The sequence below is a fragment of the Octopus sinensis genome, linkage group LG22 (assembly GCF_006345805.1).
Source record: "Octopus sinensis linkage group LG22, ASM634580v1, whole genome shotgun sequence".
NCBI lineage: Eukaryota > Metazoa > Mollusca > Cephalopoda > Octopoda > Octopodidae > Octopus > Octopus sinensis.
The window spans coordinates 9,824,771-9,843,787 of NC_043018.1; the positions used below are offsets into that span (position 1 = coordinate 9,824,771).

At 37.3% G+C, this 19,017-nt stretch overlaps 1 protein-coding gene across 7 annotated transcripts in view; it reads left to right on the forward strand.

Annotated features, from left to right (window-relative positions):
• LOC115223170 (microtubule-actin cross-linking factor 1) overlaps window positions 1-19,017 on the forward strand; it is a 342,500-nt gene that overhangs the window by 281,057 nt on the left and 42,426 nt on the right. For all 7 annotated transcript variants that reach the window (XM_036512282.1, XM_036512283.1, XM_036512278.1 and 4 more), the window contains one exon: window positions 11,365-11,537. In XM_036512282.1, coding sequence (XP_036368175.1) covers window positions 11,365-11,537 — 173 coding nt within the window. The remainder of the gene's footprint in view (window positions 1-11,364; window positions 11,538-19,017) is intronic.

Sequence of the window (19,017 nt, forward strand, 5' to 3'; positions counted from 1 at the left end):
TTTGATTATGTTGCATTTAGAATCTCATCCAAACTTTCTTTTCTTTTGTATCTTATTTTTTTTTATTCCTTATTAATGTAAAAAAAACCCAAAGTACCAACGAAGCATTTGTTGTACTTCTTAGACAAAGTACGAAGCTGCATGTCACTTCTCAACCTCTTGCATTATTACTTCATTATTCTGTCTGCAATGTATGTCTGGCACAGCCCAATGCACTTTTAGAATTCTTTAAAATGGTTTATTATTATTATTATTTTTATTTACTTTTATTTGTTATTTATGGTTTCCTTTTTGTTAAGCCCATGCATGATATTCTTTTCCTTGTGGGTTTATATTTCTCTCTCTTCATTTTATATTTCATTTTTGTCATGGTTTTTGTGGGATCTCTTTTACTGTCTTTTTATTTATGTATTTTCTTGGGGACTTGATTCTTTGGTTATTTAAGAAGAAGAAGATTATTTGGACATTTTCAAATAAGATGTGTTTTTGGAAGGCAGACAGTTCTGCTAAACTATCTTATTCATTTATTTGGCTTTCAATAGTGAGATATGAATATATATATATATACAAATAAGAAAATGGAGAAACGAATATGGTTTGTTCATCAACTTACGGATATTATATTGTTGGATTATTTGTAGAATGAATAAATAATCTAACATTGTAATATACTCTTTACTCTCTTTACTCTTTTACTTGTTTCAGTCATTTGACTGCGGCCATGCTGGAGCACCACCTTTAGTCGAGCAAATCGACCCCAGGACTTATTCTTTGTAAGCCTAGTACTTATTCTATCGGTCTCTTTTGCCGAACCGCTAAGTGATGGGGACATAAACACACCAGCATCGGTTGTCAAGCAATGCTAGGGGGACAAACACAGACACACACACACACACACATATATATATATATATATATATACATATATACGACAGGCTTCTTTCAGTTTCCGTCTACCAAATCCACTCACAAGGCATTGGTCAGTCCGAGGCTATAGCAGAAGACACTTGCCCAAGATGCCACGCAGTGGGACTGAACCCGGAACCATGTGGTTGGTTAGCAAGCTACTTACCACACAGCCGTTGATGAACAAACTAAATTTGTTTCTCCATTTTCTTATTTGTTTTATAAATTTACGGTAAAAGTATTTATTTACCTTCACCTGTTTAATACAATCAATGAACTAATTGCATTGCAATTAAAAACATTTATGTATTAAGAATTTGGATAAATGATATCCCATAGTGGGTTACACCCATAACCCTTATCTTACTTTGTACTATATATATATATATATAAATATGTAGAAAAATACAAACTGGGACAAGAACGTAAAACATTTAGAAGACGATACAAAAAACACGGACGGGACATTCGAAGCCTTCAATCTTCAGTCAAGAACCGGATCATCCTAGCAATTTCGGCTGATTTTAGAATATATATATATATATATATTATATATATATATATATTCTAAAATCGTAGACTTGAATAAAAGACTCTTTTTGAAGTTATGTTTAAATATTTTATTTTGGAATACCATCTTCACCATTTAGACATGTTGCCTCTTCTCGCTAGCCATAAACACAGTGTACCCTAACAGGATGTACATCAGTGTAACCTAATTGTTATTAATTTAACTATCTACTATGATAAAATCCAATGTCACCACCAGTTTCATTTTAAAGTTACCATTAAATGTTGAATTGTTCCACTGTCGGCTTGAAAACCAGGAAAAGACTTTTGGAATTGTAGCTAAACTTTATCATTTCAATGTTTTTAGACCAGTTCTGTTACATATCGATTCTGATAATGATGTGCCTTGTCTTTTCCCGTCAATTCATCTTGCTATCATCTATTTACGCATCAACTGTTTCTTTTATTCTTACTACTACTACTATTACATGTAGACCTTTTCCCTCCTCCTCTGAATATGTGTCACAGTTCACCTATTACAGTTGTTAATTAACTATAGGTAAATTAGTGTTAACATTTGATTAATTAGAAACCGTATTGTGGTGAGGAAAAGATACCAGGTTATCAACAAATAGTAAATAATTTTTTTCAAATATGGGAGACAACTCCTGTCCTCTTTCAGTCTTATTAGATCTCCTCAATGAAACAGATTTCACTGTATTTGGTGAAGTATCACTGATGAGAAATGGTTGAATGGTCTAAAGGGAACTGTTTCACCAATGCAACAGACATGTTGAGAAATCATCCATTGCATTCGTGTAGTGTGCAATGGACATATTTAGACTTGTGTCAGTGGTGTATCATATAACAATCTGGACATTTGTCAACATTTGTCAACAAAGTGACAGTCTCGACATGTCAGTTGTGTGCAGTATGAGAAATTTGACATTTATCATCCAATTTTTTTTTTCGAATAGTCCCTATAAGAAAGCCGGAAACCTTTGTAATTCGAAGTAAGACTATGGAAGCCCTTAACAGATCTAGTGAAGTTGGACAAATGTCAGGTGAAAAGTGAAGCCCAAAACATTTACCTGATCTTTCAGGTGAGCTTTAAATGTTAGGGCCACCAATGACTCTAATTGCATAAATACAACACTACCTATAGGGACCTAAATAGTCTTTTAAAATATATATGATAACAGAACCCTACTGAGCACAAAATCTTCTGTTGCTATGACTACAGCCACATCAATCCAGAAATTTTCTATTCCTACATTTACAGTTTCTGAGAATGAATACAGCACCATTTCCTTTGTCATCCGATAATTTCTATTGAAGGGAGACAATTCCATGTTGTCTGAACTGTTTAGTGGAAAATGGATTTTGCTGAAAAATTTGAATTATGGAAATTTAATATTTTGTAAAAAAATAAAATATATTTCCCTGCAATACAACAAAGAAAAAAAAATTTATTAGAAAAAATACTGCAAATAAACTTGTTAAGAAATTCTTAAAAATTGCAACCAGATTTATAGTTGAGATATAAGTTTGACTGTGAATAAAGTTGAATGCAATGTTAGTGTTTCTCAGTCATTATCACTCTTCATTGAATGTGTTTGTCAGTCAATATCAGTCTTCACTGAATGTGTTTGTCAGTCATTATCACTCTTCACTGAATGTGTTTGTCAGTCAGTGTCACTCTTCACTGAATGTGTTTGTCAGTCATTATCACTCTTCACTGAATGTGTTTGTCAGTCATTATCACTCTTCACTGAATGTGTTTGTCAGTCAGTGTCACTCTTCACTAAATGTGTTTGTCAGTCATTATCACTCTTCACTGAATGTGTTTGTCAGTCAGTGTCACTCTTCACTAAATGTGTTTGTCAGTCATTATCACTCTTCACTGAATGTGTTTGTCAGTCGTTATCACTCTTCACTGAATGTGTTTGTCAGTCATTATCACTCTTCACTGAATGTCTTTGTCAGTCATTATCACTCTTCACTGAATGTGTTTGTCAGTCAGTATCACTCTTCACTGAATGTGTTTGTCAGTCATCACTCTTCACTGAATGTGTTTGTCAGTCATCATTCTTTACTAAATGTGTTTGTCAGTCATTATCACTCTTCACTAAATGTGTTTGTCAGTCATTATCACTCTTCACTAAATGTGTTTGTCAGTCATTATCACTCTTCACTAAATGTGTTTGTCAGTCATTATCACTCCTCACTGAATGCATTTGTCAGTCATTATCACTCTTCACTGAATGTATTTGTCAATCTGTATCATTCTTAATTGATTGTCAGTCTATATTAATCTTTTTTATCATTCTTCAGTCAATATGTTTGTCAGTCTTTTATATCACTCTTCAATCGATCACAATTTGCTTGTCAAATATTCTGTTCTCTTTTTTCTTTTTTCTATTCTTAATTCTTCATTTTGCATTTTTGAAATGTATTTTTGAATTGTTGTTTCATGAAACTCTTTTAATGGAATTGTGGCGCCATCTTCACATCTTCTTCACTCATTTTACACTTTTCTTCTGTTATGTCTCTTTTCACCTTCTGTTGCACTCATGGCAAATAAAAGAAATTATTATTATTATTATTATCATTATTATTATTTAAGGTGGCAAGCTGGCAGAATCGTTAGCACGCCAGGCGAAATGCTTAGTGGTATTTTGTCTGCAGCTATGCTCTGAGTTCAAATTCCATCAAGGTCGATTTTGCCTTTCATCCTTTCGGGGCTGATAAATTAAATACCAATGAAATACTGGGGTTGATGCAATTGATTACCCCCTCCTCCAAAATTGCTGCCCTTGTGGCAAAATTTGAAACCATTATTATTATTATTATTATTAAGGTGGCAAGCTGGCAGAATCATTAGCATGCCGGGCGAAATCCTTAGCGGTATTTCATCTGTTGCTATGCTCTGGGTTCAAATTCTGCCAAGGTTGACATACACAAAGATAGACACGCACACACACGAAGATGGGGACACACACACACTGATGGACAGACACATACACATTGATGGACAGACACACACACTGATGGACAGACACATACACATTGATGGACAGACACACACACTGATGGACAGACACATACACTGATGGACAGACACATACACTGATGGACAGACACATACACTGATGGACAGACACATACACACTGATGGACAGACACACACACTGATGGACAGACACACACACTGATGGACAGACACACACACACTGATGGACAGACACACACACTGATGGACAGACCATACACATTGATGGACAGACACATACACATTGATGGACAGACACACACTGATGGACAACACACACACTGATGGACAGACACATACACACTGATGGACAGACCACACACTGATGGACAGACACATACACATTGATGGACACACACACACTGATGACAGACACATACACATTGATGACAGACACACACACACTGATGACAGACACACACACACTGATGGACAGACACATACACATTGATGACAGACACATACACTGATGGACAGACACACACACTGATGGACAACACATACACATTGATGGACAGACCACACACTGATGGACAGACACATACACATTGATGGACGACACATACACACTGATGGACAGACACACACACTGATGGACAGACACATACACATTGATGGACAGACACACACACTGATGGACAGACACATACACATTGATGGACAGACACATACACACTGATGGACAGACACACACACACTGATGGACAGACACGTACACATTGATGGACAGACACACACACTGATGGACAGACACACACACACTGATGGACAGACACATACACATTGATGGACAGACACATACACACTGATGGACAGACACACACACTGATGGACAGACACATACACATTGATGGACACACACACACTGATGGACAGACACCACACTGATGGACAGACACATACACTTGATGGACAGACACACACACACTGATGGACAGACACATACACATTGATGGACAGACACATACACACTGATGGACAGACACACACACACTGATGGACAGACACGTACACATTGATGGACAACACACACACTGAGGACAGACACACACACACACTGAGGACAGACACATACACATTGATGGACAGACACATACACACTGATGGACAACACACACACTGATGGACAGACACATACACATTGATGGACAGACACACACACTGATGGACAGACACACACACTGATGACAGACACATACACATTGATGGACAGACACATACACATTGATGGACAGACACATACACACTGATGGACAGACACACACACTGATGGACAGACACAACACATTGATGGACAGACACACAACACTGATGGACAGACACACACACTGATGGACAGACACACACACACTGATGGACAGACACATACACATTGATGGACAGACACATACACATTGATGGACAGACACACACACTGATGGACTGGTGCACACACACACAGATGGACAGGCACGCGTGCACACACACTCACTCACTCATGTACAGACACAAATATGCACAGGCATGTGCATATAGACATACATATCAACGCGTACACCAATACATACGTGCACACACACATTCTCACACACACACACGCATTCTGTCCTAACTCTGTTTAAATACATCATATTGATGTATTTAAACAGACTTTCTGGCTACAGTGTACTCAATGGCTGATCAATATTGCCATTAATAATGTAATAATAATACCACCAAATATATACACACACACACAGATACATACACTACACATATACATACATACACAACATATACACATGTAATACACTAAACACATACACCTATATATATATATATATATATATATGTATACTGACATATGAATATGCACACATATATACACATGTATATACATATGTGCACACATATATACACATGTATATACATATGTGCACACATATATACACACATGTATATACATATGTGCACATATACATACACACACATATATACATACATATATATATATATATATGTATAATATACACATACATACATATGCATGCACACACACATATATATATATATATATATATAATATATATATATATACACACACACACACATATCTATAAACACATACACATGTATGTATGTATGTATAATCTCAAAGCAAATTGAACAATCGTTTTGTCTTGAATATGTTTACATTGAGCTGAACCCTAACTTTCTCTCTGAGGCCCTTATATCTATATTGGCTTAACCCCTAACCTCTACTCTTTCCGCTCTATTACAGTTCTGTTAATCAAGCTCTTATCTATATTAAAGTCCAAAGACTTCCCTGACTTCACAATATATTCTCTCTCCTCTGTTGAACTCTCAAAATAAATTAGCTTTCAATTAAATTATCTTATAAATTGTTGTTAATTGATTTAGTTTGTGTATTTGCTTTGCAAGATTCTTGATGTGGAATCATCTGTTGAAACAGACACTGTTATAGTTGGGGATGGTCATCTTTGGCCAGTTAAACACATGGTATTCATTTAATTATTTGTTTTTCTTTTACTTGTTTCTGTCATTTGACTGTGGCCATGCTGGAGCTCACTTCTTTGAGTGGTTTCAGTCAAATAAATCAACCCCAGGACTTAATTCTTAAGTCAAGTACTTATTCTATTAGTCTCTTTCGCCAAACTGCTAAGCCTTGGGGATGTAAACACACCAACACCAGTTGTTAAATGGTGATGGGGACAAAGACACACACACACATAGATTTTATATGTATATATATATATATATATATATATATATATGATGGGCTTCTTTCAGTTTCCATCTGCCAAATTCACTCAATAACTTTGGGTAGCCCGAGGCTATAGTAGAAGGCACTTGCCCAAGGTGCCACACAGTAGGACTGAACCTGGAACCATGTGGTTGGGAAGCACATTTTTATGCTCATCAAAGAGTTTGTCCTTGCAGTTAAAGTATATTAATATTCTATCCGTAGCTGTATGGTTAAGAAGCTCACTTTGCAACCACATGGTTTTGGGTTCCATCCTACTGTGTGACACCTTGGCCAAGTGTCAAGTGTTTTCCACCATACTCCCCATGCTAACCTATGCTTTCTGAGTGAATTTCATAGGCAAAGACTGTACAAAAGCCAGTTGCATGTAAGTGTTTTGTGCCTGTGTTTGTCCTTATACTGTTTGTTTGACTAAAATCCTTCAAGGTCGCAGTCCAGTGACTAAAACCCTTCAAGGTCATAGTCCAGTGACTAAAACCCATCAAGGTCGCAGTCCAGTGACTAAAACCTTCAAGGTCATAGTCCAGTGACTAAAACCCTTCAAGGTCACAGTCCAGCGACTAAAACCTTCAAGGTTGCAGTCCAGCGACTAAACCCTTCAAGGTTGCAGTCCAATGACTAAAACCCTTCAAGGTCGCAGTCCAGTGACTAAAACCCTTCAAGATCGCACATAAAAGCACCCTTTGCACTCTCGGAGTGGTTGATGTTAGGAAGGGCATCCAGCTTTAGAAACTCTGCCAGATCAGATTGGAGCCTGGTGCAGCCATCTGGTTCGCCAGTCCTCAATCAAATCGTCCAACCCATGCCAGCATGGAAAGTGGACGTTAAACAATGATGATGATTTTGTGTCTTCCCTTATCCAAGAGGAGACTCATGTGACAGTCACCGATGAGGACACGGAGTGTGTGGTGAAAGAACTTTGACAGAAAAATAAACCAAAAATAATACGAATACAAACAAAAAAGACCAAATAAACAGTGCGTGTGTTTAATTAGCCAGAAATGGCCATCCCCAAATATAACAATATCTTTCAACACGCGATTTCACATCAAGAATCTTGCAAAATAAATGCGTAAATGTAAAAAAATATTTTTAGTTGTTGCAAAATTTCAAACTTAAAATATTTTGAAATAATACATTTCTAAATCTCCCGGAGAGATTTATGCCATAGCAACATGACAAAGTGATGGTTTGTTGTCAACTTAATGTGACAGTCCCATGAAAGGGAAGAATGCTACTGTTATTTAGCCCTAGGAAACACTGTTTCCTGTTGCTATCATTTTATCGTGCTGCTTCTGCATAAATCTCTTTGAGAGATTTAGAAATATATTATTTCTATTTTCAAAAATCAGTGAATGTATTTCACTCGAAATATGTTTTCAAAGGCTGATAGGCATCGACAGCTAGCAAGCCATGCTACACCAGACTGATGATGAGCAATGACTCTGAAACTAGTCTCTGGATGCTGACTTTGCTGGGTGGAAGTGCTTGTCTTTACTTTGAAAACATAAGGACAGAGGAAATGTGTCAAGTCCAACAGGAAACAGTGTTTCCTAGGGCTAAATAACAGTAGCATTCTTCCCTTTCATGGGACTGTCACATTAAGTTGACAACATGCTATCACATTAAAATATTTTAAAATAATCTCACTGTCCCAGGTTCAATTCCAGCACTATCCACACCACTATACCTCACTGTGGGTCACATTTAGAATTCTCCTTTTTTTTTTTTCTTCCTTGTTTCTGATACTCTCTAATTTAATCTTGTATTCCCAAACTCCCTATTTGCAATTTGTGTTTAAGTTCTCCTTACCATAATCTCACCTTAATCCTTAATCCTTCAGCTTTGGAACTGGCTGGTTTATGTTCAAACTGGCCAGATCTGGCCGCTCACACTTACACTACAATGTCATTCTAAAAATAAAAACTATCACATTGTTGAAATCTCGAAGCTTCGAGATAACGCATGGTTAATTTCCAAACAATATAAATAAATAAGCATCAGATTTGACAGAATAATCTGAATGCTAAAGGGTTAAACCTCACAAATATCTACTCCCTACCTTAATAATCCTTTAACATTTGTATACTCCCTATCTTAACTTACCTAATACACATCACCTAAGCCTCACCTTCAAATACTCCCTACTTTAAATTTCACATTTGTGAAGCCTTGAAGGGTTTTTAGTCACACAAACAGTGTATGAACAAACACACACCTTACATTCATGTACTCCTTACCTTAAACTCACAGTTGTATACTCCGTCTTAATCTTCTAATACTTATTACCTAAACCTTACCATCTAATACTCACTCACTCACATTCCTACACTCCCTAAACATCCCTTTGTATCCTCCCTACCTTTCACCTGCATTCAAGTACCACATGCCCCATAAATCTTAAATTCTGATACTGCATACCTGAATATCATGTTCCTACATGTTCCATATTAAATGGCCCCTTCATCACAATAGTTTATTTAGCAAACTCCTGAAACACCCAGTTCCTAATATATTCTATATTTCTATCAAAAATAAGAATTGACCATTTCCTACACTTCCAAGAAGTTGTGGGTCACCAGGTCTTGACCTTTGAACTTTGGATGGAATGGCAAGTTCAGGGTATGTCATAAGGTCATGACCTCATCACTTCCTGTCATCTAAAGATATACAAAACAACTGTTTGTTCTCTCTCAACCTCATTAAATATTCAGTTCAAATGTTCAGTTCTTTCTCTCTTCCTGATTTCCTGTCATGGTTGGCAGAATAACATTTGATGTCCTATTTCTCAATGTACAATTCACAAATAAAGAAAAAAGAAAAGTTGACTGAAACAATAAAGTTTTCTGTCTCCTCTGAGTCAACCTTGGTTACCTCTTGTTATATTTATCTCCAAAGATGGCAAGCTGGCAGAATCATTAGCACACCAGGCAAACTGCTTAACAGGACTTCATCTGTCTTTACGTCCTGAGTTCAAATTCTGCCAGGGATCAATTTTGCCTTTCATCCTTTCGGGGTTGATAAAATAAGTACCAGTTGAGTACTGGGGGTCGATTTAATCGACTGGCCCTCTCCCCCAAAATTCCAGGCCTTGTGCCTATAGTAGAAACAATTATATTTATCCCCACTGCTTGGCCCATGGTTGCCTTCAGTGAAGTTTGCTCTGTTGTAAGTATTGAGACTAGGCTCCTGGCAGGAGTTAATGAAGACCTTGGGGATATGCCAACACCCTTTATAATTTCCCTAGATGCTACAAACTAAAGCTTAACATTCCCTTCCCTTTAATATTTGTGGACCCTGACCCAACTCAGATCTTACACATTACCCATCCTTATTAACACACAAACTCAACATTCTATTACTCATTGAGTAACAATTCTCTCTCAAACCCAATCAATATTCCATCTCTGCTATCCAGACCACACACTCTTCTGAAATTCCACTCTGAATGGTGATGTCTAACACCATATGAAGATTCCCCATTCCTCACCGTTCCCCTTTCTTGTCTATCAGCAAGAAACACTTCTAGTTATTCTAACTTAGCAGTTCAGCAAAAGAGACTAATAGAGTACCAGGCTCTTAAAAAATAAATCATGGGGTTATAAACCACACACACACACACACTCAACAGGTTTTGTGCAGTTTCCACCTATCAAACTCACTCACTGGGCATTGGTCAGCCTAGGGCTATAGTAGAAGACACCTCTGCCAAGGCACTGCTTGAAGTGGTAACTGAACCCAAAACCACTTGGTTGCAAAATGAACCACCACAACAATTTTAAAGAACCTGAATAACAAAATTGACCTCAGCAAGATTTGAACTCAGAGTGTAGGGTTCTAGAACAGAACACCACAAGTCATTGTATCCACCACTCTAACGACTTTACCAGTTCACCCCACATCTAATAATGTTTTGGGACCCCAAAATGGTCTCACTATTAACTTTACCATTTTTAACTGATTCCAAAGAATATATTTTGTATTATTTTTTGTTTTTTTTATAGAAATAATTGAAAAGATTTCTGTCTTTGTATTTTCTTTTGTTTTTGAAGGTCTGCAAATACCAATTTGATTTTTTGTTCTGAGATCTTTATTTCATATTTGACTTTATTCTTTATTTCTGTAACTTTGCCCCCCTCCCTTGTTTCTTCAGCTCTTTCAACACCAACTGGCGGCTAAACATTCCTTGTACTATTCCACCACAAGACTTGGCCGTAATCTTAAAGACCGCTGCACCAAAAGCGATCAAGATCGAGATATTCTTCAAGCAATGTTGGACCAACTGAAAAACAAGTGGAACCTTGTTCGATCTGTTGTCTCTAAAAGGTAAGACATTTAAAAAAGCTGTGATAAGACATGTCATATGATGTGTCATAATATCATTTTATTTGGTCTTAAGTATCTAGTACATTATTCACTTGGTGTTTTCTTTTACAGGTTTTTTTTTTCTTTTTCATATGACAACCCATAGCTTATTATTGCTGTCTTGCCTTAAAGGTATTGTTAGCTGATTCCTTGCAACCTGTACATGATAAACTGTTACCTATTGTTACATTGAATGTAGCCCTTATACAATAGCCTATAGCCTATTGTTGAGAGAATTTATTGTTGGTAGCCTATTGTTAGTTGATAGCTTGCAAATTCAAGCTATTGCTAACTTGTAGCCTGCAGCTTTTCCTTGCATTACAGTTTGTAACCTATTGCTGCTTTCAGCCTATTCTTACACAATAGGCTGTAGTTTCTTGTTGACGATAACAATAATTTTATTGGAGCGGAAATAACCATGACTCCTCCTGTTAACGCTGCCTACCCTCTGATCTGTGCCATGAAGCAGAGAAACACTTACTTCAGAGGAGACATACAAACAGCCTGACCCAACACCTGTTCTTAGAGGACATTGACTAGTTTTATTTCAGCCCATCATCACCACCACATTTCCAGGTCATGTCCAAAATGAAGAGTTTTTTTTTACCATTTTTATATCCAAAGCAAAGAGCATGTGTCAGTTATAGGGTGTTACTCAAGGAACAAAAGATACATAATACGTAACTAATTACCGATATAGTGTCACTAGATGACCATTAGGGAGAACATCTAAGTACCAACATACTAGATGACTTAGATTATTTAACTACCAATATATTGTCACTAGATGACTGCTAGAGAGGACTTCAACAACCAATATAGTGCTACCTAGACTAATTGATTAGATTTCCAATAATCTTCAATATTATATTGACAATATCTGTTTAGATTTACTCTCTAATTTCATAACCTTGATGATAAATTAATTGGTTTCTCTCAGAAATGTCTAGTACACATTTCTTGTTATCATTTCCATGATTCTCATTACCGTTTCCATATTTCTTTTGTTCCATTCTTCAATTGAAATCTGCGACAGTTTTATACAATTAAGATCCTTTTCTCCATTGATTTGTCCGTCGTTGGTAATTAAACCGCCTTTTATGTTGTCATAAACACACTTGAAATTACTTTGAGACCGCAATTTAATGCAGATCGGATCTGTATATGAAACGATGACGGCTGTTTAAGACTGGTTCACACAATGTGTTATGAATATTTATAAACAAGCTGACAATAACAGCAACAGAAATAAACCTGTGAAGCAAAGCTTTCAGCAAAACAAAACCCAGATTCTTTATTGTTAGTACATATTGTTGTTATATTGTATATACGTATGTTGTTTACTGCATTGTGCTTTGTAACAAAGTATGTGTGTGTGTGTGTGTGTGTGAGAGACTGCTGCTCGTTATTAGGTATATAGATGAATGAAATGATTAGGATAGTTTCAATGGAATATATTTCTCTGTTAATGTGTTTAATTCTTGATAAACCAGTCGTAATCTATAATGTTGTGGAATTTTTGTGAGCAGATAGTTTCCCACTAAGAGGACTCCGTGTAGTCAGCTGGGAAAAACTGCAGGAAAAGAATGAACTGAAATGTTAGAAACGTGTTAAACAATGAGAATCTTTTGATGGGGGAAGGTTTTATGGTGGAGTGGTTATGGTGTTGCTCTTGCGGTTCGTAGGATTCAATTCTCAGATCGGACATTGTGTTCTCAAGCAAGGTACTTCATTTCACATTGCCTCTGTAAACTCAGCTGAAAATGAACAGCTGTGGCATCTGGGGATGAGGGTGGGGAGCAGTGGTGGGGGTTTAATTCTGTGACAGACTAGTGTCCTTTACAGGGGTGGTGGTAGTGGTGGTGGTGGAGTTTTAGACCTTTGATCTGGATTCCTTGTTATCTGAATAAGCCTCAAAGGAAATATCTTTTGATGTTGAGTTGTGAAAAAAAATTTCTGGTAAGAAATCTGTTTCCTAACCACTTGGTTCCAGGTTTCAGTCCCACCGTGTGGTCGCAGTCTAATGACTGAAACACGTAAATGAACACAGACACACACACATGCATCTTTTATTCTTTTATCTGTTTCAGTCATTTGACTGCATCCATGCTGGAGCACCACCTTGAAGGGTTCTAGTCGAATAAATTGACCCCTGGGACTTTTTTAAAGCCTAGCACATATTCTGTCGGTCACTTTCACCAAGTCATGAGGATGTAACCATACCAACACCGATTTTCAAGTAGTGAGAGAGGACAAAAACACACACACATACACAACGGGCTTCTGTCTACAAATCCATTCACAAGGCTTTCGTTGGTCTGAGGCTATAGTAAAAGACACCTGCTTAAGCAAGTTTCTTACCACTCAGTCATGCCTGCACCTATATATGAAGACACTTGTTGAAGGTGCTTGGAACTTGAATTTAATATCGCAAGTTGTGAGACTGATTCTGTTTCAGTTTCAGAACCTGACAATCAAAAAAAAAAAAAGTCCATCTCCTCTACAACCTGTATCGAGCACTCTCTGCATTGTCCAACACAAACCAATAGTATGTGTGTGTTTGTGAGAGAGGGAGAGCTGCAAAAATGAAGTGAGTCAGTCATAATAACGAAGGAGAGGAGAAAAGGAACGAGAGAAGGAGAGTAAAGAGGGACGACTTTTCAAATCTGCAACATGTAGTTTGTAAATGGGGGAGAGAAATTCTTTGTCAAAGAAGAAATGGTTCTGCTTTGAACTGCCGAACGAAGACAACCATTTGTCACCAAAACTAAATTCAAGGGTAGATTGGAATTGGGAAAGTTGAAGAAATGCTGCAAAGCGACTCTAAGGGACACGGGATCAAATCGAAGCAAAGATCCCGGTAAAAAGAATAACGACAATTCAAGCTTGAAGCAGAAAATGAACAATCGCTGAGCTGAAGCCAGAATAAACCCCATCATTTTTGATGGGTACTACACCATTAGAGAGAAAGAGAGAGAAGGGGAGGGATCGAGCTAAAAAGCTTTGGACAGCCTTGTAAGGGTTCAACCATGCGTTTATGGAGTGTCTTTGCGGTAGGTGACTGCCATCTGTCTGCCCACTAACTCGTGGATTACGTGTGCTCCGTAGGAATGTTCGTTCCTCCTTTCAAAACTAAATATTAAATGAATGCGTGTGGCAGGAAGAGGAGAGAGAAATATTTTAAATATCAAGGACTTAGAAAGCCTTCATTAAGCACAGTCTTTTGCACAACAACTTCGTTGTATTCTCTCTTACACACCTTTGTTCTCTCTCTCCCTCTCTTACACCTTTCTTCTCTCTCTTACAAATCCTCTCTCTCGCGCACAGACCTCTCTCTGACACACACCTTTCTTCTCTCTCCCTCTCTCTTACAAATCCTCTCTCTCTCGCACAGACCTCTCTCTGTCACACACACACACAGCGACATTTCTATATAAACTAGTTTAGCTAGATTTTACAAGCTGACAGACAAGATCTGTCCAACTTGATGTTTAATATCATCAAGTTGTTTACTTTCTAGTTAATCAAAGCAGAAAAGGAAAAAAAAGGAAGAAAAAAAAAGGAAGGTAAAAAGCCGTCATAATGACACAGCTTGCCAAATATGGTAGTCCTTACCTACTGGCCATAATAACGTATGATGACTGACAAATGCGGGCTGTTGCTTTCTCCCCTCCTCTGCACCCTTTTCCACCACACATCACCCTCACCTCTCTCTCTCTCTCTCTCTCACTTCACATTCTTTTCCACCCGCTTTCCCCCTCTCTCCCTTTATCTATTTCCTCTATCACCTGCCCTTCCTTTGCTTAACCTGTTGCCCCGTTCAATAGAAAGATACCTGTTATTACGAGTCCCTACTAAAGAGATAGATAGATAGGTATATAGATAGATTGATAGATAGGTATATATGTTTCTTTATTAGCCACACAGGGCTGCACACAGACAGAACAAATTACAAGGTAGAGCTTTTCTTTTGGGGGTAAAAAAAAGGGGTTGGTTTTCGATCAAAAGGGATCGTAAAAGGAAAGAAAGATAGATAGATAGATCTTCTACTCTGTTGCTTCACCTGTTAGACATAGCAGCCAAATTACTTGCAATCTCAGTATTTTTTTATTTATTAAGATAAAAAGGGCATCGTACATAATGGCAGTCTTTGATATATATATACTCCCTAAAAGATCTTTTCTAATCCTTATTTTAGCCCGCGTAATACTAGTTGATAGGGCGTAAATAAATATTTCTCCTGAACTTTTTAGAGGATGGTTACAGGTGGAACACTTTTAATCAATGGTCAACTTTATCAAGACTAATCAACAACTCTATAAGCAAACAGTTGGGGGCTGGCGGCTATTCATTTAGCTTGCTAAACAGCATAAAGTTTTTGGTACACTAACTCGTCTTAGCTGGACAGGTTAGTGTCTGTGTGTGAGTGTGAGTGAGAGAGAGAGAGAGAGTGAGAGTGAAAGATCGCAGTGAGTGAGTGACATTTCTCCATTGCTTTTACCTGTGATTGTATGTAAAGGTGTAAGAGGGCGGTAAGGTAGACGACGTCGCCGGAGGAGAAGACACCGCCGCCGCCATCATCATCATCATCACCATCGCCACATAGTTGCCGCTTTTAATATTCTCTCTCCTTCTCTCGGGGAAAAAAGTTATGGATGACGGCAGTTACCCTACCAGCAACTCTGCAGATTACGAATTCCTCGTTTGGCCGAATGTCGACACAAGTTATAGGTAAAGATTAAAAAAAACAAACAAAACAAATACACACACGGGTAAAAAAAAAAAAAAACATCAAACAATGGCTTTTAATAATTAGTAGCAATTAATTATAACGAGAAGACACTAATACAAAACTTTCTTCTAATCTTTTTTGATTACTAATTTCCGTCTATTAAACTGTTTTGGTTCGCATTCCTCTCTCTCTCACTTTTTACTGTTACGGAAGTATTTTATTTTATTTTAAAATCTATTTATCGATGTTTTATTTAAAAAAAATGTTAACCGTTCTTTAAAAAGTAACATCTGGTTTATATATATATAAACTTTTAATTAAATATGAATTAAAATCTCAAGCAAAAACGTCCTGGAAACTTTCGACGTTCGCTTTTTAATTAAACAAGGTCATTGTTTTATACTTCCTAAATATTTATTTAATTTAATAAATATATATCCTTAATTACATCAGTGTAATTAAGCAATCTCGGCTTTCACAACTTTCCACAGAGTTTCTCAATAAACTTTGGTTATTATAGTCTAAAGTTAAATTCACTCCTACCTGAAATTAACAACCTCTCAGACCCACGTTAAAACGATCCCAAGTGAATTTCGATATATAGAATGCCTTTATTTCTTGATGTTTTTTCGCTTCCTATCTTTCAAATATTTTCTAATCCTTATTTTAGCCCGCGTAATACTAATTGGTAGGGCGTAAATAAATATTTCTCCTGAACTTTTCGTTGTAAAAACACTAAAATGGCGATGTCATTTTTGTCAATACAGGTGACCCGTTTCTCATTAACAGGTGTAACAACTCTTCAGCTTTTTCTCTAGCACTATTGGAATTTCTGCTTAATTTAGCTCTACTAACCTGTCGTTATTTCTTTATAAAGCATCTCTGATTATATAATACGTGTGCATGTATGTGTGTGTGTGTATATATATATATATGTATATATATTAAAGAATAAGTGTTTCGTTGTTTTAATTATAGTTGTTGTTGTTTAACCCTAGGTCAGTCCGGAACAAGTAAATTTACGATTAAAGACATTCCACTCGTGACTGTCCGGTTTCCTTTTCAGGCATAGTCCATCTAGGACTACTTTATTCAGTGTGTCCTTGTTTATTCTCAGCTCAGTCTGATCAATCATGTCTATGATTAAAGGCGTTCCATCTGTGGCATTTCCGTATTTTCTCCACCCCCATCGCATAATATATCCCATGTCTTGTTTAACCCCTTAGTCAACACTGACCCGACACACAAACATAGGGCCATCATTAAGGACAGTCCGTCCGTGACCATCGGGTCTCTTCCATAGACAGAACTACTTTATCAGACGTATTCTTCTATATATCTTTTCAAAGACGGAAGAATATAAGGAGATTTTGCTGCTATTTCTATGAAGCCAGATGACTTAATTGTAGTTCACCCTGTCATTTCAGTGAAAACTCATTGTCAGTGTGTGTGTGTGTTGACATTCCAGCAAACAGTACTTGTATGACAATAAAACTACACACCTCATCAATCAGTTTAACAACTCACAAACTATTTATCAGGTTACACACATCTACATACCTTCCTATCTATCTCTCTCTCTTTCTGATCAGTAGTTGACATTCAGTACAGTGCAGTTTCATTAACTTTCTACCTGAGTACCTACCTGGGCCTTCCTTCTGACTATTTCTATTGCTACCGTACACACACACACACACACACACATACCATTGTCACTTTGTTTTAAAAAAACTCTCTAATGTTGTTATTGTTTATCTTGGCTGCTAGAAATATTTAACTTCCGATTACCTGAACATGTACCTGATCTACAACTGCTACACGCATGCAACAAACACGCACTCTCAAACCTTGACAAATATAGAGGGTAGTTTGTCAGGGTATTCACTACCCTGGCCCAGCCCTGCTCTCTTTTCCTCCTCTCCCTATACTGTACACCCTCTTTCATTCCTACTGCAGGTAGCTGCTTCTCTATTCCTACACCGTGTGCTATTTTCTCCAAGTTACACACTGTATATCCCCTTCTCAAATTCCTGTTATATGTCCCCCTTTTTTCTGACCCCCTAATGTGCTCGGTATTTTTTCACCCCTACTATGTATACCTTCTTCTCCAAATTCTACATTGTGAAACCCTTTCTTACATTCCTACAATGCTCCTCACATCTCCCAGCCCCTCCTGCTCCATAATATGCTCTCCTTTCCCCAACCTTGCAATATGCACTTTCTCTATTCAGTTCCGTAGAACGCACTCCCTTTCTACGTCTTTCCAGCCATCACCCTTTTTACTGCAGCTGAAAAATACAGTTGAAGAACCACAGTCATTATAAAGTATATCACAGACCAAATCAGTTATTTCTCAGAATTTGAAATGTTTTGAGTGAAATAATGTGAAATGTCATAACAGCCCACAATTCTCTCCTCTCCTGCCCTTCGTCTTTCTCACTTCTCAGAATGATCTCATCTGTTGTCTTTATTGCACCGTGTAACATGATTTTTGTCCTTGGGCAGTGACTGTTATTTCCAATTTGCTGTCCCCTAGAAAGTATGAAAAATGGCTAATATTTCTTTCAGCCTTTGCTTTTGATCTGATATTTATTCAAACCCCAAAGAATCCCTCTCAACACATGGCTATGATGCTCCTCATTCAAACCCCAAAGGATCCCTCTCAACACATGGCTATAATGCTCCTTATTCAAACCCCAAAGGATCCCT